The sequence below is a fragment of the Podarcis gaigeae genome (assembly GCF_964106915.1).
Source record: "Podarcis gaigeae genome assembly, chromosome: 10".
NCBI lineage: Eukaryota > Metazoa > Chordata > Lepidosauria > Squamata > Lacertidae > Podarcis > Podarcis gaigeae.
Window position 1 is genome coordinate 40,603,753 of NC_139686.1, and position 21,565 is coordinate 40,625,317.

Genomic DNA, 21,565 nt, shown 5'->3' on the forward strand with positions numbered 1-21,565 from the left:
ACAAGCAGCAAACATTGATTTAAGGACACCAGGGGCAGGAAACCAGCCAGACAGAAGGAGCCCTGGATAAGAACAAGAAAATTTCAAAAAAAAAAAAAAAAAGCTTGATTGACCCTTTGCTTCAGCCTTCACAGCACAATATGTTAAACAAATAGCTACAGGTGAACTATTATTTTCAAGGAGGAGATCTGTCTCACAAAGAAGCGACAAAGAGTACAGCTTTAGAGTTAAACTGACAAATTCAGAATAATCATTTATCCAGGGTTGGAAGGCAGGAGTTCTTTTAAAAACTCAAATACAAAATTCCTGCTTGTTTAATGAAAACGTGCACCTTATTATTAAAACTGGCCTCCTTAACAGAAGATGGGTAGTCAGGAAAGCTAACTCCAGTTTTTGTTTTTGTTTTAAGGACCTGGGAAATTATAGACCTGCCAACCTAACATTTGTCCTCAAAAATGGGTAGAAAACATGAAAATTAGAAGTCCGAAAAACTATGAGAAAAGTAGCTTAGCTGATGATGCATTTTTGAGAAACAAAGCATGCATGCGGAAGTTTGCCATTTGCTTTGAGATTAAATGGAAACCAGAAGTGGATAAAATAAATCTGACTACCAAAAGTGGTTCAAACACTGTTGTAGCAGCAGCAGCAGCAGTAGTACAATTAAGAACAGCAATAATAATGGCATAAACTCATACTGAATTAAAGTAATTTTGGGGGGCTAGATTGTCTGTAAAGAGAAATGTTATAAAAAGCAAAGAACCACCATGCTCTTCAGTTATAAAGCAAATACTGCCATCTACTGTAATGATTGGCCATGCAGCTGAAACTGACATGCCTGTCAAATCCAGCCAGCAGCTCATCCCATCTGCTTATTGTCATCTTAGCATGATATCACCATCACCGTTGAGTTGTGCTTTCTCAATTTCCTGGGTCCTCTTTTCAGTTAGTCCAGAACACTATTTTTTTTTTTTTGTACATTTATATATTCCACCCCCCTTTAAAGGCCGCCTACAATAATGCCCCAGGAAAACAATGGCAATCCTGATGTGAACTTGGGAAGTAAACAGCAGGAAAATGGAACTGGTGGTTAGTGATTGGCTTCTGGTAACTTCCCCAGGTATGCTTCCTGGATAATACAGGCCTCCTTGTTCCATGTTCCATGGTGCAGTTTGGTATCTCCCTGTGTCAGTTTCTTCATTCAATCCTAGACACAGAAATCAGAACCTACCAACAGATTACAAGAACCAATAAAGGTAAAGGGCCTCCTGACCATTAGGTCCAGTCGTGACCGACTCTGGGGTTGTGGTCTCATCTCGCTTTATTGGCCGAGGGAGCCAGCGTACAGCTTCCGGGTCATGTGGCCAGCATGACTAAGATGCTTCTGGCAAACCAGAGCAGCGCACGGAAACGTTGTTTACCTTCCCGCTGGAGCGGTACCTATTTATCTACTTGCACTTTGACGTGCTTTCAAACTGCTAGGTTGGCAGGAGCAGGGACTGAGCAACGGGAGCTCAGCCCATCGTGGGGATTCGAACCACCGTCCTTCTGATCGGCAAGTCCTAGGCTCTGTGGTTTAACCCACAGAGCCACCTGCGTCCCTTACAAGGGCCAATAAAGGTAAAGGTAAAGGTACCCCTGCCCGTACGGGCCAGTCTTGACAGACTCTGGGGTTGTGCGCCCATCTCACTCAAGAGGCCAGGGGCCAGCGCTGTCCGGAGACACTTCCGGGTCACGTGGCCAGCGTGACATCGCTGCTCTGGCGAGCCAGAGCCGCACACGGAAACGCCGTTTACCTTCCCGCTGGTAAGCGGTCCCTATTTATCTACTTGCACCCGGAGGTGCTTTCGAACTGCTAGGTTGGCAGGCGCTGGGACCGAGCAGCGGGAGCGCACCCCGCCGCAGGGATTCGAACCGCCGACCTTTCGATCGGCAAGTCCTAGGCGCTGAGGCTTTATCCCACAGCGCCACCTGCGTCTACAAGGGCCAATAGCAGCCTGCTAATAATACATTGTATGTATAATTCAGTAGTGATAAGACAAGGAGTGTGAGATGGCAGCTTGCTGGCCAGAAAGGAAAAGGACAGGAACATTTCAAACCCAAACAACAAATATATTGGAACTGTACATCTTTTCAATAAAATGTTTTGGAGCTATCCTGCTTTTGATATGCTGCTCTTGAAAGGAGAAGGCCACAAATTTCAAAGTCTTCAGGTGGGGACTACTAAGTCCAAACTGGAACGATATGGAGGAACAGCCTATGGCTTGTTTGCCTGTAGCATCTGCTAATGAAATTCCTAGAATAGAGCCTGGGGACATTATGTGGTGTGCTGGCTCTGTTGCCCTTCAGATGAGCAGCTGCTCATCTTGTGGACCAGGACTGAGCCAACAAACTTTGCTGCCTGAGACGGTCTCCCTATACAGAAGCAAATCAGATTGGAAGCAGAATCTTACTTCAACCTCTGGCAGTGTCTTCTACTTCGACTGAGGGCAGCAACTGCAGGATGCATGGTACACACAGCTCTGCTTGACACTGATCATCACCCTCCGCACCTTGCCATCTGGTGCCTGAAGCAGGTGCCTAACAGCAGGGCTAACTAAGCCTGTTATGAGCCAGGTGTTAGTGCCACAGCAACTCTTACATTTGGCAAGCAGAGATCCAGAGCACAGATGTGCTTTCTAGATAGCTTAGGAAATATATACTTACCACATTGCGACAGGGGGCAAAAACATCACTGTACAAAACTGAACATTCCTTTTTGGCATAAGGGAACTTGCTCTGATGTACTTCACATGGTTTTATGGTCTCATTTGGGCTAGCACACTGAAATCACAAGCACTTGTTAATAACTTTGGGTACATTACACATTTGTTGCACGGCAAACCTCTTTAGAAATGCCCACCTGCCCCCAGTCTCTAAAAAACATTCCATGTTTTTGTTATCTTTTCTCCTAAACCTCACACTTTACTTACAGCTGAAAATATTAAGCTAGAATGGATCCTTCTTTATTGTTTTGTTTTTTTAAAAAAACCTCATGTCCCCCCCCCCGTCTTTTTGGCAAACAACATGTTTTCTTTATCGCACATCATCACTGTTTCCACAGCAGCCATCTGTAAATCATAAACAGAGCATTGTTTATCCAATGTACCATTTAGTTTAAACTTTAGTGCTCTGGCAATAAGGACAAAGAGTCACTAACTTTAAATGAATAACTTTAAATTCTGTAGGTGACAAACAGATTTAATTGCAACTGCCAGTTTAACATTTTGGAATATGATTTTTTTGGGTTAATATGGATGGTTTTAACAACAACAACAATTGTAATTAATTTAAAAAGTTTAAATGAAGAAGCAACAGTAGAAATAAATTAATTCAGGGACAGTAGAGAGACACAAAACATAAAAGACCATCAACTTTAGAGGAAAACAACAACTCTCCTAAGCTTTTTAAGGAAAGGCGGGGACCAGAGTGGGAGAGATGTTATCTGTAACATATACAAAGAGCCACAAACAAAACAATTTTGTACACAAATATTGGGTGCCATTCACTCAGAGTAGACCCACTGAAATTAACAGAACTACCTTAGACATGTTAATCAATTTCAATGGGTCTACTCTGAATAAAACTACCACCTATTATGTATATACCATATAAACACTGTGATGTACTGCAGATGTCTGTGTTTTATTTCCCTGGGTATACAGAAGGCAACTCCTTCCCTGGAGATTGCTGCTTCTAGTCATGTATTAAAACAGACGTGTGCATATTTGTTAGATGTTGCCGAAGTACATGCATTATACACAGGGTTTTTTTTTTTTAATCTATTAGTGGCATTCATGTAGGGAATAATCTTATATGAAGCAGCCCTCAGATGGAGCCGTAAAGATGGTGAGAGAAAGCAGAGGATGGAAAATTAGTCAGAGCATTTGTAATCTGATGTGGCAGCTCAGGAGCAGGGCGGGGGGGGGGGCAAGGTCACTACACCTTTCAATTGCAACAGCAAAGGCGGGAAGTCATGGGGAAGAAATGCCTGCATGCTCTCAAGCAGCTGTGCTTCAGCAAAATAGGAGATGTTACATTGAGCTACGTGACTACAGTCTGGTGGGGGGGGGGGAACAAAGCAGGAAATAAATTTTAAACATTGTCATACAAGCTGTTTGGCCTATAACACAGTAAATATAAGCACTTTTGTGTATCATATACACCAACAGAAACTCTTAACGGGTTTCACTGTGTCATCCTCTTTGTCTTGTGCTGATGAAACAAAAGCCTTTCTAGGTACTAGAGTAGGGGTGGTTAGCCTGGGGGCCTCATGATGTGGCTGAAATATAGAAATTCCTTCCTCGATGGAAGCTGCAGCCCCATCAGCTTCCATGGGGCCAAGATGCATTGCATCTCCTTTTGTATTTGCTAGCTACACATGCCAACCATGTGAAACAGTGGAAATAAGGTAAATGTGCAGAAGTATGAGAAATGGTTGGCGACAGGACAGGGAACTACCACACCCAGAACCTGTCAAATTGATGGCCTACTAGTTGCTGGTTTAATGGTAATGCTGCTCCTACATTTCTTACACCCTCACCATGAGTTGCCTGTTTATTTTCAAAATGAATGGATACATCATGCTTACCTGTCCTATTTCCCAGCTCTCTCCAAAGACTTGAGCATTTCTTACTTCCATGTTGCTGGATGTAGTCAGGTCATTTGAAGTGAATTTATCAAAATTGCCACATAAACCAGCCAGTTTACCCTAGAATTAAAACAGGATGATATATTTATTGATTATTTTCAACCAAAATAGTCAAATCAATCAAAATACAGTATCAAGATGAACACACACACACACATTTGTGTTTCTCCATACAGCTTGACTGAACACCATCTCAGGACATAATATATGTCTTCATTTTAAAGACTTCTATGCACTGATTATAGAAACACACTTCAATAAAAAGGCTATGCTTGGTAGAATATATTTGAAGTTGCTTTTGCTGAGGTAAATAAGACAAGCTTTCATCCAGTTACTGACCCAGCTTTTCACCTCACCGCAGGAGTCTTTGGCAGTGGATGGGGAGAGATTTTGAGCAGCCCCAGTCAAAATGGAGGAGATGCTTTAGTTCACACACACACACACACACACACACACACACACACACCTGAAGCTACCCTTTCCCCCAATTTGAAATGAGACAGCATAACACATATCCTTCCACAACCTTTCCTGACAAATAGAACCACATTTGAGTCTATAGAAATCAGAGCACTGGACCTCTAGAGTGTCCCCTTCTTATGGAACCCTTGTTAATGTAGAACACTCTGAAAATGTTGACAAAAGTCAGTACCAATCACTATATTGTGAGGAGATATAGTTTGCAACTTGAAATAGACCTACCACAGGGTAGGGAATCTCAGGCTTTGTGGCCAAACAAGTCCCTCTCAGCCTCTCTATGTGACCCATGAGATTATCCACAGGCCACACCCTCACATTAGCCACCTCCCTCTCCCCAGACCACACCCCTCACCCGTCCTGCTTCACCCCACTTTTGTCTGGATGGAATGTGTCCCTGAACTCAGACAGTGCCTCTTGTTTGGCTGGTGAGGGGATAGAGAGGGGTATGTAAGTGTGCTCCTAGCCTGTTGTGCAAAGATAAATGTTATACTTGCTGCTGCTGCTCACTATTGGCATTTGGTACCTGAAAGGTTGCCCCAGTGGGAATACACCCGTGGTCTGAAAAGGATGCCCTATATCTGACTTACTGTGCAATTTATATCAATCAAGAATATATTTGTTGAATTCACAAATTGTTTCCTATAAAAACTCTGATGCTGCAAAATATAAGCCACCCATTCTCATATCTATTCACCTTCCATCGAACCCCCACTTTGATGTGCATTGTTGTCTTCCTATCCCATAGTATTGTGATCTCCTGATCTGGAAAGTGCACTGCTGTATAATATCCAGCCTTCCAAAGCTGATACTTGGTTGTGACTTCATGTCTCCTCCGCATCCTCTGTGAAGAAATTTATATTTGTAAAAAGGCCAATAAGATCAGCTTTCCACAGATACCCAAGCCCGAGTACTAAAATGAATTCATTAAAATGTCTGAACATCATTATTCAGGACCCAGGAGACATTGTTACTTGAAGCCAAATTGAGGCATATTTTCTGGAAATTCCTGGAAATAGTTTTGATAGCTTCTATCTCCAAAGAGAAATCTCCAAACTATTTCCAGGAATGACCGCTCCCCACTTAAAACGGGGGGCGCCCTTTGCAGGGACGCATGCAGCCCTGGATCTGGAGTGGCCCCATAAGCATAGGCTTTGCCTTCCCTCAGGTGGGATACCTGGAGGTCCCCGCCTACCCCAGTGAGTTGTCCAATCCCACCTGGGAGAAGCGTTGCCAGGGAAACCAGGCCAGGTAGGGGGATGGATTACCTGCCCACACAATAGAGGGTGGATCTTAATTGGTAATCCTCACTTGGCTCCAGAGCTTCTCCCACCCTACCCACCCTCAGTTAATGTCTTCTTTTGCAGGTTAACTTTTCTTCATAAGTTTTGCAGGTTAACCTGTCTCCACAGGTATGCGGGCGCTGCTACGATAAGGTCGCTGTTAAAGGGCCGGAAAGGAATTTCCCTTCATTGGCAGGTTTTGCCTTTCCCGTAGCAAAACGTCACAACTTTGGCGGTATCAGGCCTTGGGCGGAATCCTTTAGTCCATCTTCCTCTTTGCGGCGGCGATACCAGGGTTCCCCGTTAAAGGGGTTTTTGAAGGGAGGCTTTGGTCGTACGCCGAAAGGTCGTCATTGCTCTCCCCTGCGGCGGCGTAATGGGGGCGGCTATCTCTGCTTGAACATATGTTCTCCAGAGCCGGCCCATCCCCCCCACACACACACTGGATAACCCTGATGCTCCATAGGTCCCCGGCTGGGGACTAGGGAGGGAGAACGCCCAATGCCTGAGCCAAGGTCTACCCACATTTGAAATTTAATAAAGTTGTGGCCAATTTAATCTCATAGCACGTTGTCTAGAGTCGTTATTCCACATGACGGGGGGGGGGAACCACTCGGGATCTGGGGACTCCGCCTGTCCACGCAATATCTTTGATTCTTCATTAGGCCAAACCCAAATTACCATATAATTTTCATGAGGTGCATGGTTACTTTCAATGCAGCCTAACATAATAAAACTTTCTACTAACCACAACCATGATCTAGATAATTAGTTGATCAGTTTCACTTCTCTAGAGGGCTTTAAAAGCAATTGCCACATTCCAGTTCTCTACTACACAATAAGGAACTAAAAAGTTTCAAAAGCTTTCTATGATACCGCACACAGGTAGCCTCTTAAATTCAGAATATGTGCACAAGCCTTTGGCTCTACCTGAAGCAGCCATCTGGATTGTGGCCAACATAAGGGAGATCCACTGTAAACTAAAGTTATGCTAGATGTGGTGAACGAATGAAGTTCCAGTGCACAGGGGCACAATCAAGTGAAATGTTCAGCACGTGGAGGTGATGAGTAAATTACTTTGCCATATGAAAAGTTGATGTGAAAACTGGGCCATTAGACTGTCAGTTTTTTAGCCTAAATAGGTTGCTTTAAACAGAGGCTTTTCAAGAATAATTATAGTAGGTTTGGCTCTCTCACATCCCTGGAGAAGGAGAAGCCACATTTGCTGGACATTTTCCTACCACAGATATATTCCTTTGGTCATCTGTTGACATCTCTTTGGGCTTGACTACATTGACATTTCTCCTAAGCTAATGACCAGTGTGGGTTTATTTTTAAGCTTTCTTCTTTCAATTGAAAGTCATATTGGGTTGTATGATGGAGGTCTTCCCTCAGAAACCCCATGGGATGGGAACTAAAAAGCTGAACAATACCATGGTTTCAAAAAAGTTCAGTGATGTCCAGCAGGATGCTAATTGAACAGAGGTCATTGTGGGATTGGGAGGACAAGGAAAATGATGTTTTAGTTGCTGTTATGTGGGTTGGGCTTTTTTCCCTTACATTATTATTTGTTTAGACAAATTGCATTTTAGTTAGCAAGTTGTACTGTGCTTCAGTGAGTAACGGGTGTGTCAGAAAAGGGAAAAGAGAACTTACCTGTATGGCTAGGGGGTCATTGAAAAAAATCTCAGCGTCTCCAACAGAAATAAAGACACTTTTTGAACACACAATGTCGTTATCAAAGCACTTTTTGTTCTGAATGATTATAGATAAGTTTGAACTGTCTACACCCTGTAAAGGAGAAAGGATTATTGTGAACAAACACAGTTATACATCACTGCAGCAGGCGCATGACAAAACTACAGGCTATGTGTCAGATACTGCCTGCGATTCCCTTAACTGGACTCCAGCTGCCTTGGGCTGTTTCTGGTTCAGCCTGAGTTAACACTGTTTTAAATCAAGTTATGTCAGGTTGACCTAGATATAAACTGAGATAAACCAGAATGCAGCCCAAGGAACAGATGTTACCCATTGGGCTGCATAATGTATAAGTGGTCCATGTCACAGTACAACTTGAGTTGGCTGGAATGAAGTGACTTGGGATGACTGAAAATACCATTCCCATCTTGAAGACTGAATTTGTCAGCCAACACTCTATGTCTATGGAATCTTCCCAGAAGAAGACTTGCAAACTCATTCACAGATTGAAACTCTTGTCAATCATATGAGTAGACAAATTGCCTTATGCTGCCATTTGCTCCATCTAGCTTAATTTCTGTCTATCCCAGCTGGCACCAGCTTTCCAAGTTCACAAGCAGTGGCCTTTCCTGGCCCGGCTACTTGAGACACTTGAGTTGTTGGAGAGAGAAGGTGGGCCTTTCTGTGTGCAAAGCATGTGCCTCTCCACCTTTTTGTATGCTGTATCAATGATGCTATGGCAAAGAGTGAAAAAACACATTAATATAATGGGTAATTACATCGGGCCCCAGCCTCACTGCATACAGTGCTACATAGAGGTAAAGGTAAAGGGACCCCTGACCATTAGGTCCAGTCACGAATGACTCTGGGGTTGTGGCGCTCATCTTGCTTTATTGGCCAAGGGAGCCGGCGTACAGCTTCTGGGTCATGTGGCCAGCATAACTAAGCAGCTTCTGGTGAACCAGAGCAGCACACAGAAATGCCGTTTACCTTCCCGCTGGAGCGGTACCTGGTTATCTACTTGCACTTTGATGTGCTTTTGAACTGCTAGGTTGGCAGGAGCAGGGACCAAGCAACGGGAGCTCACCCCATCACGGGGATTCAAACCGCCGACCTTCTGATCAGCAAGTCCTAGGCTCTGTGGTTTAACCCACAGTGCCACCCACGTCCCACTATATAGAGAGGAATAAGCATATTCCCATCAGGCTGCAGAAGAGGGAAATCAGAGCTATTCTATCAGCTCTTTGGAGAGAACTGCCTTAATCACTTTTTCTTCTATCATCTAGCATTGGTTATTCCATCATCCCATTTCCATCCTGGCTATTTACTATAAGAAGTATAATTTTCAGAACCTGTGGCTGAGTTTACTTTGTTTCTCCTCCCTCCCCATCCCTTTTTACTTTTTATCCTATCCTTTAGACTGAAAGCCAATAGGCAGAGCCTCTCTCTCTCTCTCTCTCTCTCTGTGTGTGTGTGTATGTGTGTTTGGCTGAAGAGCACAGTAAAAACGCTTTAAGTAAATGAAATTCAATTTTAAAAACCCATCTTTGCATAACCACTTTCTGGAGCACAGCTACATTTACCTTTTAAGGTAATACACAAAGACGGGAAGTACATTGGTCTGCCATGTGAAGTCAACTTACACTGATAGAAAACAAAAACAAAATGCTCCCCCACCCCCACCCCTAAGCCTTGCTTCTGTCTTCCCATTAAATTACCAAAACAAGCCTGTTCTTACTTGGTATCAACTTCTTTGGGATAGTGGGGTGTTGCTAAGCAATGGAGAAACAGGGACAGAAATCTGGGCAAGCAACCAAAAACTAAGCAACGGGCCTGCATTTGCAGAAAACAGTATATCATAAGTTGACTAAAGAATGAACTTTATACCCTTCAGATGGAAAAAAGTAGACTATCAGAAGAACTAAGTGTCACTATTTTGAATCTGAAGGTAAACTAAAATGAGTTTCCTGTTACATCAGCCAATAAACTATTACAGGTATACCCCAAATCTTAGCTTAATAATGAGTGATATCCAGCTAAGGCATGCTTAGAGTAGACCCACTGAAATCAATGGGGCTACTTTGAATATGACTAACACTGGAAATCACCCAAGGGCTTTCACAATCTAATGAGTCATATTTTAATCATAATCTTTCTCTCTCTCTCTCTCTCTCTCTCTATATATATATATATATCACACACCCGAACACCCAAGCTGGCTACAAAATTCAGAATTAGAATATGAAACAAACAGCTAGACCTGCAAACAAGCAGCTAGACCTGCAATTGCAGCCATTGAAAAAAACTGAGGACAAAACTGGCAATAGTACAAAAGGGATCCATCCAATATTTCATTTCTTCTACAACCAAAAATGAATTATTTTCATTTAGTGCATACTAATTCTGACTAAGCACTATGTCCCCTTTTGTCTCTTGAATGATGGAAGAGAGTGTAGAGAGAAAGAAATTCCACCCACCCCCATCTCCTTCATCATGCTGAACCCTTTGGAATGACTGGCAGTGGAGTCAGAACAGACACCTAGTCTCCAACACATCGAAGGCAAAAACCAGGACGCTATCTTTCTGTTTTTTCTCACAAGAGGACAACAGCCATTTTGGGCACTGTGATCTTGTGTGTTTCCGTGCTATGATTTCCCCCTGAAAAAAGTGCTTTTGGGGGGCACAGTGCCCCTAAGTGTGTGGACTGGGGTGCCACACAAGATCATGCCCCTCCAAAACATTTTTTGGGTGGAAATTGTGATGCAAAATCATGCAAGTTCATGGCTCCCCAAATGGCTGTTGCCCTCTCATGAGAAAAAAATCATACGTCTCAGTTTTTCTGGGACAGTTGCAGAGGGTATGTATATAGGATGAAGTACTTCATATAAAATAACTATGTGCCCTGGGAGCTGGAAGGATGTTGGGGAAGAGAGTACTGTGCCAATATCACTGTGGTGCCGCTACTGACACAATTTAGGGCAGCGGAAGATACTGTGGTGCCAGATAAGGCAAAGAGATATTAAATAAGTTACCAGATCTGCTTACACATGCATCTTACAGAAATATAGTTCACAGAAAGATACTTACTGGAGACAATTGCATGCCACAAAGATTACTGGTTAACCAACCAATATGAGAAAATGCAATTCCTTAAAAAGACAAGCTGCACACTAAAAATCACTTCAGGTCTATGATAAAATTCAGGTATTTTGCCACCTGCTTCATAATAAACTTATTGTTTCCCTTGATGAAGAGACTCAGAAGGGTCTCTGGAGACTGTCCAGAGAAACAGCTCGTGGCTGTGTTGTACTATCCTTCTGTTGCAATTTCACACATTTTATTGTGATGTTTTTAATTATTATTTTAAAGTCTGCTGCAATTTATCAATTGATTACTCGTCACCTGCTGGGTATGATTACAGCAAATAACAAGATTTTGACTATGTGGTTGTTTATTTGGCCACTTTCCTCAAAATGAAAGAAAGGCAAGTAAAAAACAACCCATAATTATTTAGTTATTTTTCTTGCCATTGCAGATGACAAGCTGTGCAAAGAGCTCCTAAAATAATTATGGTATACAAAGAGGACTTTCTATAAACAACCATGGTATGAACAGAGTTCTTAGCAGTGTATTCAAGCTGTTTTGTCTTTCTTCTTCTCTACAAAAGATTTCTGCAGCATTCTCATTCAATAAATAGGATAAAATGGACATTCAATGACTCCTATAAAAGTGTTTTTAAAAAGGATGGGTGTGTTGAATGAGACAACTAATAAAAGACCTAAAGCTGCTCTTTGATTTCAATAAAAACTCTTACTAATGATGTAATGTGGAAAGACAATTAATGTAGTTTTTGAAGAATAGAACTACTGCTATGAACAGTTCTCTTTTGTGTCATTTATTCGGTTTTGCGCCACTGAGTATCAGATTTGGCATTTTACTGGGTTACATTGCAGCAATCCTTTCCTAATTAAAAACATGATAGTCCCAAGATTAAGGTTTGAGAAGGCTCGAGTATCCATTACCAAGTGATATAATCCCTAGCAATGTCCCACTGTTGCTATCCATGTAGCACAACAGGTGAAGATCTTGGCATTTTTCATGCCTTTGCAAAGTCACCTATATGAGATCATCTTACATTAAGAAGCATACCCTGTGCTCTATTTCTGTTTCATGTCTATACACACATTCATGAAGTGTTGCTTTTTTCTGTTTTCATGATTTTTCCCCCCTTTTGGTCTCATGTAGAATGGAAATGAGAAAAAAAAATGGAGCAGGGAAAAGAAAAGAGGAATTATTACTGTGCTTGCAAATGACCTGAAATCTGTTATATACTTTTTTTTTAATTAGGATGGTACAGATCTATTTTTATAAATCTCTGTACAAACAAGTTCCATTCCAGTAATGTCAGACAAGAGCCTATCGATCTAAATGCATTTGCTTGGGGAAAAGTTCCACTGAAATCAGTGTGGATTCCTGAGTTAGCTAACAGACAATTAAATCCAAGACTCAAATGTGGAACTTAAAAGCCACAGTGAATATGGCAAAAGAAAGCCCCATGTGTAGGTATACATCCCCATTTTGGCTGCATGCTCTGGGTTCATTTTTACTGCTCTGAAAATATCTCTTCTGCCACATCTGACTAGCAGAACCGGCAACACCAGCACATGCTTTTCCTGTATTACATTTTTCTCAAGCTGAAGACAAAACAGAATTCCTTTAATTATAAGCGATGCTATGTGCTGCGAATAGGGCAAGGTCAAAGTCTTCAGAAACTGGACAGGGTTTAAGCTGCTGCCGAAGAGAAACCAAAGCCAAAGTTAAATGTGGCGAAAGCTTAAAACGCCAAGAAACACCAAGTGAAATACTCATTGAACATTAACACAGAGATATACTGGGTGCGTGATGCATAGAGTGTAACCATAGCTAAACATCCAAGCAGTAAAGTAGCACGGACGTTTCTTGTCCTTCCATAAAAGAATATAGCAATTTACTGGACAATTGGATGGCCTGCAGTGCAAAGCAAAACATGTACAGTTGTACCTTGGAAGCTGAACGGAATCCGTTTCAGAAGTCAATTTGACTTCCAAAACATTCAGAAACCAAGGTGCAGCTTCTGATTGGCTGCAGGAAGCTGTTTGAGTGCCAAGGCATTTGGCTTCCAAGGTACGACTGTATATGATCACACATTAAGGTTGTTGCAGCAGCAAAATACTGTTACTTGTAGCATGATTCCCAGGCAAGATACTTCCTAGGCTCCACTGCAAAACTTTGCAACAATCAGAAGAGTGGATACTGATTCTGATAAGAAGTGGAACAGAGTGGCTATACATGCACTATTGACCAGCTAACCAACTGGTGAAGTTTAGTAGATGTTTAGGAATTATTTCTCAATATCTATTCATAATAAAAGTGTCAAAAAGCTTGGGCAGAAGCCAGTCCAGCTTCTCTAGGGAGGGAGTTCCAGAATCTGGGAGTAACCACTAAGAAAGCTGTCTTCCATGTCCCTACAAAGCATCCCTGGGTAGAAATAGTTTATCCTGAGACATGAGTGGCTGGTGCAACAAAAAATCCAAATGGTAAATTGTCCATTGGAGAGGGATTGCCTTTTATTTAGTTCGGGGCCTGGGGAGAAAGGGGCCTGCTTTGAAAGAGTTTATGGGTTAGTTAGGCAGGGCAACCTGATTTGATTTCCTGAGGTGAAAGTAAAAATTTGAGAAGGGACTGGGAGATTGTTGCTGTTTAAATATCCTGAGGTTTAAATAAGACTACAGTACTGTATTGAATAGGGACACAGGTGGCGCTGTGGGTTGTGACTTGCCGATCAGAAGGTCAGCGGTTCGAATCCCCGCAACAGGGTGAGCTCCCGTTGCTCCATCCCTGCTCTTGCCAACCTAGCAGTTTGAAAGCACATCAAAGTGCAAGTAGATAAATAGGTACCGCTCCGGCGGGAAGGTAAACGGTGTTTCCGTGCGCTGCTCTGGTTTGCCAGAAGCGGCTTAGTCATGCTGGCCACATGACCCAGAAGCTGTACGCTGGCTCCCTCAGCCAATAAAGCGAGATGAGCGCCGCAACCCTAGGGTTGGTCACGACTGGACCTAATGGTCAGGGGTCCCTTTATCTTTACTACTGTATTGAATAAGGTTTTCAGGTTCTCTGTAAAGTGTGTTTGCCTGAGTATGTAGATAAAGCTTAAAAACTCTCAAGGAGCGTAATTAAATAAAAAAGTCTAGATTTGTTCCAGAAGTGCCTCTTTGTAGGGGAATAAGTGGACATAGGGCATCAGACAAATATAACACCTGGTTACAGTATAATAAAGAAACAGTATAATAAAGAAACAAATACAGTATAATAAAGAAACAATTACAGTATAATAAAGAAACAATACAGTATAATAAAGAAACAATACTTCCGGGTTCAGCACAGTTAACACAGACCTCTCTAGTGTTGTTAAAAGGAAGAGTTGAAACTTTTAAACACCCAGAAAATTGGTCACATTACTCAGCTCTCCTCCTTAGTGATGGAGTCTGTTACAAACAAGCTCCTTTCTCCAGGCCCTGTTGTCACTGCTGAATGACTGGACCCCTTTCAAAAGAAGCTACAATGATTGTATTGCATCATCATAGATCTCCCTTCTTCTTCTGCCATTTCTGAGGATAGCTCTTCCTGCTAATCTGCACAATTTAAAAGAAGCACTGAAGAACAAAACTTGAGAGCATTTACTGGTCTGAAGGAGCCAGGTTTATAAAAGGTAAATGAAGCTGAAATTGCTTATCTGGAGTAGATTCAGTCAGAAGAACGTAAATTCAGTGCCAATTGTAATTGGATCTTCTGCCTACTGAAGAAAGGTTGAAGAAGTGGAAAAACTGGAAAGAGCAGACCAATGGGAAGAAGAAAGTATACCTATGATAAATTCAATCACCAAATGAATAGACCATCAAGTCAACCCAGCCATTTTAGGAGGACTGCATGCAAAATATGTATTTGTTACAAGTTCTTATATATTTTGAGGATAGCTGTGTTAGTCTCTGTTGCAGCAAAAACAAGTCTTTTCTACTTTAAGGACCTTATGACCTTAGCTTTCATGGACACATCATCAGGTGCTTGCTATCTTCAACTGGTAAGTCTTCCTTTGTCACCAGTTTCCAATGTTCTCTTCACTCCTGCTATATACCACACTAAACTAGCCAGAAATTGATCTATGTCCCAATTAGAGGTAAGCCCTTAGCACTGAAACAGAGCTAGCAATCCAGGACTACCAATATGTTTCTGGACCCAGGGAGAAAGAGAGGGAGAAGGGAGGAGAGTCCTCCATCATCAGGCAGGTCGTGGCAACACCTTGCATTCCTGTTGTCCTCCTTTTCGAGGTGGCTCATGCAGGCTCTGAGGTAGATACCTGCAAGGGCCAACTTCCAAGTATCAGCTCATTTGCCCTCCTAGTAGCTCAGGCTGTCATCACAGTGTGATAAGAGACCAAAACACACACACACACACACACACACACACACACACGTATGTCTGTTTGTGTGTGTGTGTGTGTGTGTGTGTGTGTGTGTAGTGTTCACTTATTGGGCTATTTTTCCTGTGCCTACAGAGCATTTGGTGCAAAGGAAATGCACAGCATGAGAGGAACTTAAATTCTCTATTTGGCTACAAAAAGTTGGTCGGCATGAAGGCACATCAATCTGAAGATCTGCCAAAAGGGACAATTGTACTGAAAAAGCCAATATCCTGTGAAAACAGCCTTTCTTCTCTGAAAAGATTACTTAATAAAGGAAAATTTTAAAATAGCCGGATAAAGAGAGATAGAGGTGGAACCAATATGTGTTTCAGAATCTTTTGTCACAGTAACCTTTACTCTGAAGTAATAATGATTGAAGCCATAAGGTCTTTGACGACGGTAAACTAAACAGAGCTTGTCAGACACACCATCTAATCCTGCATGCTAATTTATGTTGCAGATCTCATACATAGCTTCTGCCATGCCCAGCCCTGACCCAGAGCTAGATACTGACTGATAGAATATGTTGGAGGGGGCATGACAGTTTTCACAGTTTGCAGAATGTGCAAACACACACACACACACACACACACATTCACTTTGCTGTCAACCTCCCAATCTTCTTAATGCACACAGGTGGGACTTATTGAACTTTAATACAAATGCAAAGCCTCTTTTGTACAGCTGGATGCCCTGGTCCATTAAGGCGAACAGATTAAACAAAGTGCATCAGATACCAAAAGGCTCGTGGCCAAGTCAACTGCCAGGTAAATTGATTGGCCCCAACTACAAAGCAGAGAAATGAAGACAGAAATACAGGTCCAAATTGCCATTAAGGAAATCATCCTTCTACTGTTAAGCAATGAGTGAAGCAATAATACTCAGTGGAAAGTCTCAGATATTGCATTTTGATACTTAAACCCTCTCCAGTTCATACCAGAAACCTAAGTTATTTATTCCCACAGCAGAAACAGTTTGGCAGGGGAGAAGGTACTGCAACTAAAACAATGCCTGCATTCTCAAGAACAAGGAGGCCCTTGCTATTTCCACCCAAAATGTAAATCTTTTTTCCTCCTAAAGCTCAGAATCTCTCCAAGAGAAAATTCATGCTTGCATCTTCGGTCCGTGATCAACCGGAACTCCGTGTGGGAGGCAACCCGCAGCGTTCGCAACCCTCAGTGCCGCGTCTGCACATGTGCAGGTTGCAGTTCGGCGCTTCTGCGCATGCGCAAAGCATGATTTATCACTTCTGCGCAAGTGCAAGCGCCGAAACCCAGAAGTAACCCGTTCCGGTACTTCCGGGTTCAGCACAGTGCACAACCCAAAAACACATAACCTGAAAGACCTTATGGCTTCAATCATTATTACATGGTCAAAGGCCTGGAAACAATGCCTTATGAGGAACGGCTAAGGGAGCTGGGCATGTTTAGCCTGGAGAAGAGGAGGTTAAGGGGTGATATGATAGCCATGTTCAAATATATAAAAGGATGTCACATAGAGGAGGGAGAAAGGTTGTTTTCTGCTGCTCCAGAGAAGTGGACACGGAGCAATGGATCCAAACTACAAGAAAGAAGATTCCACCTAAACATTAGGAAGAACTTCCTGACAGTGGAATTTGCTGCCAAGGAGTGTGGTGGAGTCTCCTTCTTTGGAGGTCTTTAAGCAGAGGCTTGACAACCATATGTCAGGAGTGCTCTGATGGTGTTTCCTGCTTGGCAGGGGGTTGGACTCGATGGCCCTTGTGGTCTCTTCCAACTCTATGATTCTATGATTCTATGATTCTACGAAATGTCTGTAACCTGAGGTACCACTGTATTCTATTCCAAACTTAAAAATGGAAAGGGTAATGCTGGTGGTCAAAAAACGAGGTTTAAAGACTTTCTCAAGGCAAATCTTTAAAAATGTAGTATAAACACCTACAACTGGGAAACACTGGCCTGCAAGTGCTCCAATTGGAGAGCAGCCTTTACCAAAGGTGTCATGGGCTTTGAAGACACTCAAACTCAGAACACAAGGGAGAAATGTGCAAAGAGGAAGGCACGCTCGGCAAACCTTCACTATGATCAACTCCCACCCAGAAACCTATGTCCCCACTGTGGAAGGACATGTGGATCCAGAACTGGCCTTCACAATCACTTATTAAAACTGTGTTTATGGAAGACAATCTTACTCAGCTATGAGTGATTGCCGAAGAAGAAGAAGAAGAAGAAGAAGAAGAAGAAGAAGAAGAAGAAGAAGAAGACGACGACTTAGATATGGTGAGTGCCTCAGGATCACCCAATAGGTCTCATGGCTCAATAGAGATTTCAGTCCAGGTCTTCTTGGTCTGAGACACCATCCACTACAATTTCTGGCAGGTCTCATTGGCAATGCAAAAAACTGTCAAGTTCCTACTGCTTTTCCTAAGGAAAGGGACACCTTTGTTAAGCAGCATCCAATATTCCACTGGGCGCTGCTTCCCAAAGGAGCACAGAATGACAGAGTTTGTGCTATTGGGAGACATTCAGGTAACAGTATCCAATGCTTTTCTCCACTTAACTTTCCTGTTCTAAGCAGGGAAGACCAGCAAGTGGGTAGGGCTGTGTGGCTGAGGCTCTTGCCACATAGATGCTAAACAACTCTGAAGCCTCAAACCCAGATATGGAATTGGTGAGATGCTTGAGATCACCATGCAACTGCTAGGACCATTGTGCCCACTTTCCAGATTCAAAGTTAGGAGGAAGACTAGCTGTTGATCTTGCTCTCCAGAAGGCAGTGTCACACTCACTGTGGTGAGCATGTTTGTTGAAGGTTGACTGTCTATCTGGTTTTCCACACTGGCTCTCTTTGACTAATCACGTAGTAGGCCAATGGAATAATCACTAGTTTATGTAGGAGTTTTGCTTCATTTCTGGCCTTATATGATGGGTATATGATACATGGTCCTGCCACCTCCATTTGTGTGGAGAATTTGCCTCCCCATATCATCAAGGAACTCCTAGGTCAACTAGAAAGGTCCCTTACGACATAGTCTGAGAATACCTAGTCTAGACTACGGTTAGCAAACTTCCAGTAAGGCCAGAGAAATCCTTCAACAGTCTCGTGCAGTCCAAATCCTAAGAACAAATTAGCTATTATGAAACAGCAGATCATCCCTTTTTTTGAAAAGAGACGAAGTCTGAAAAGGAGTCTAGGTAGGGCTAGCATTGCACCTGTCTAAAAAATAACAAGGCTACTTCTAATATCGCGAATCTACACAGGCAGCGTTTTCATCACCCGTGTCATCTTGCTTGTTGGATGAAAAGGCTGCAGGCAATGTGCCACGAATCTTGTTTTTGTGAATGCCAACTTCTCTCCTGAACTTTAGAACTCCTAATGTCCCTGGTAGAATAAGTGGCTTAATATGAAACACTTGTGGCACATAACAAAGGAATTGCCAAAATGCAGTGAACCCATAGGCCTAGTAAAGGATGGAAAAACATTTTTAAAAATGTTTTCTCAGCATTCATGTTGACATCTCAGAAAAAGAGACACACATAAGGGTCATGCCTCTACAAATCTGTGTCTGCTAAATTGCTAGGGCATCTAGACATGGATCTTTAGGAATTATGAGTGTGAGAGGGTGTTAGGGATCTCTGTTGGAGAATTCTAATTTAGTAATCTGGAGCTGGAATTCCCAGAAATGCTAGCAAACCAATTCTAAACTAGTTTGTATTTGATGTATAGGCTTAGCCGAAGGCATAAGATATTTCTAGGCTATATAAATATATTGCTGCACATACAATATATCTAACTTTTGTAATTCAACAGACCCTGTATTCTATTACTACTACTATTATTATTAATTACTTATCCTTCAGCCCAAGGTCCCAGGATGGGTTACAACAATTAAAACACAATGTTAAAAACAACTTACTATCACAGAAATAAGGTGGGTCTTCGAAATATACATCTCAGATGTTAAAAGCCAGGGCAAAGGGGTGTATCTTCAGCATTTACCAATTGCCTCCTTACCTTTACCAAATAAGCTTGGCAGTCGCTGACATAATCATACTCTAGTCCATCGAAGGTGTAATAATGCCGGTCCCCATAGACTGTGCAAACAGCAGGACAAGGATAATATGTGCAATTAAATATCCCTCGTCGACAAATACTGCGGAGGAGGAAAAATGAAGACGTTCTGATTGGAGAGCTTTTACGAGTGGAAGATGAAAGTGTGACACTCTTGTCATGAAGCAAAAAACATTAGAGAGAGAATTTATAGCAGAGAATATATAGCTTCTTGTATCATTTACATGGGGCCACAAAAGGACAAGTCTCTGCTCCAAAGAAAACGAAATTTGTTCCGCAGGCTTCTTCTGCAAATCAGCACATGAAAACATGGCACATTTTCATAGCTCAGTAACAAGTCTGTGTCAGCAGCATTAATGGAAATGTGTGCCCTTAATGGCACCGTGGAATATGCAGTTGGCTGTGTTTGCTAAATTATGAAGAGAACAAGCACTCCACCTTCCCCTCTCCTCTAGCATGATCACATGGAGGAATTTAGAAACATTTGACAATTTTAATGTATATCTTATATTTAATTATAGTTGGGTAGTATATAAATTTCATTAAATAAATAATCTACTTATTGAAACACTATATGATATTTCAACTGCATTTATTTTTTAAAAAAATTAAAAGTTATTTTTAAACATACATGAATTAGGGAGCATATCTATGGTCAGATAATCTTATCCGTAACACTAAAAATAATTATAATATTAAAAACCGCAGTGAAATAAAAACAGCTTACCATCTGTAACAAGGGGTAGCTATCACTTCACCTGACAAATATTCCCAATCTTTCCAGGTACATGGGCAACTGTCAGGCACGTAGCATTTTCCTTTATGCTCTGCCATCCTTCAAAGAAACAAAACCACGAATTCAAAAGAGAAATCTACCTATATGCAGTCACAATGATGCTTTCGCATGAGTCAGAAGAGGTTGGTTCCATACCAGATAGTGGTTGTTTGAATGGCATGCCATTCAATAGTATGGTAAACTTTGTCTGCCAGTCATTTCAGCATTTGCAATAATTTATCAGGTGTGATATTTAATAACTGGTCTATAAAATTTACCAAGCAAGACTACATGTACATTCATGGACTTTGCACACTTACTTAGGTAGTAAATGGGGCTTCCTTCTCAGCAAACATACACAGGGCATTGTGCCGCCATATATATTTCAGCTCACTTCCAACACAGTTTTCACACATATTATAATAACTACAGATTCGTACCGCTGCTGGCAGCTGAGAGTTTGCACCTGCATGCTGTTTTCTTCACTGTCCGCTTTTTCTGGGAGTATGAGGGCTGTGCTGGTGTTAGAGATGGGAGTCATTCCATTTCCAAAATAATCTAATTTATGTCTACTGCATTATTACAAAAGACAGAAGCATTCTCTGATGCTTCTAAGTGTGTATATACTCAACACCCACCTTATTGCCATAGATGAGGGCCAAACTAAATGAGACACCAGAAATATGTGACTGGATCTCTCATCTTTTTAAATTCCTCTTTATGCTGTAAATCAATCTGTGACCTTCAGGTAAAGGGTGTTATATAAATTTAATCAATCAAGAAATAATTCATTTGTATCACTCATCACCGCTGATTATTATTATCATTACCCAATAAGCACAATTTATCCTTGCACAATCACATACCACACAGCATTTAATTCTATCACTAAAAGCTTGGAAGTTGGAAGGAAAGCTGTACAGTGGTACCTCGGGTTACATACGCTTCAGGTTACATATGCTTCAGGTTACAGACTCTGCTACCCCAGAAATAGTGCTTCAGGTTAAGCACTTTGCTTCAGGATGAGAACAGAAATCATGCTCCGGCGGCGTGGCAGCAGCAGGAGGCCCCATTAGCTAAAGTGGTGCTTCAGGCTA

At 42.0% G+C, this 21,565-nt stretch overlaps 1 protein-coding gene across 1 annotated transcript in view; it reads right to left on the minus strand.

Annotated features, from left to right (window-relative positions):
• Window positions 1–21,565, minus strand: part of OTOGL (otogelin like) — a gene marked incomplete at its 5' end in the record, with an annotated part of 83,841 nt that overhangs the window by 31,270 nt on the left and 31,006 nt on the right. The window contains 6 exons of the mRNA XM_083699672.1: window positions 2,704–2,820; window positions 4,628–4,747; window positions 5,862–6,008; window positions 8,104–8,238; window positions 19,637–19,775; window positions 20,421–20,528. Coding sequence (XP_083555798.1) covers window positions 2,704–2,820; window positions 4,628–4,747; window positions 5,862–6,008; window positions 8,104–8,238; window positions 19,637–19,775; window positions 20,421–20,528 — 766 coding nt within the window. The remainder of the gene's footprint in view (window positions 1–2,703; window positions 2,821–4,627; window positions 4,748–5,861; window positions 6,009–8,103; window positions 8,239–19,636; window positions 19,776–20,420; window positions 20,529–21,565) is intronic.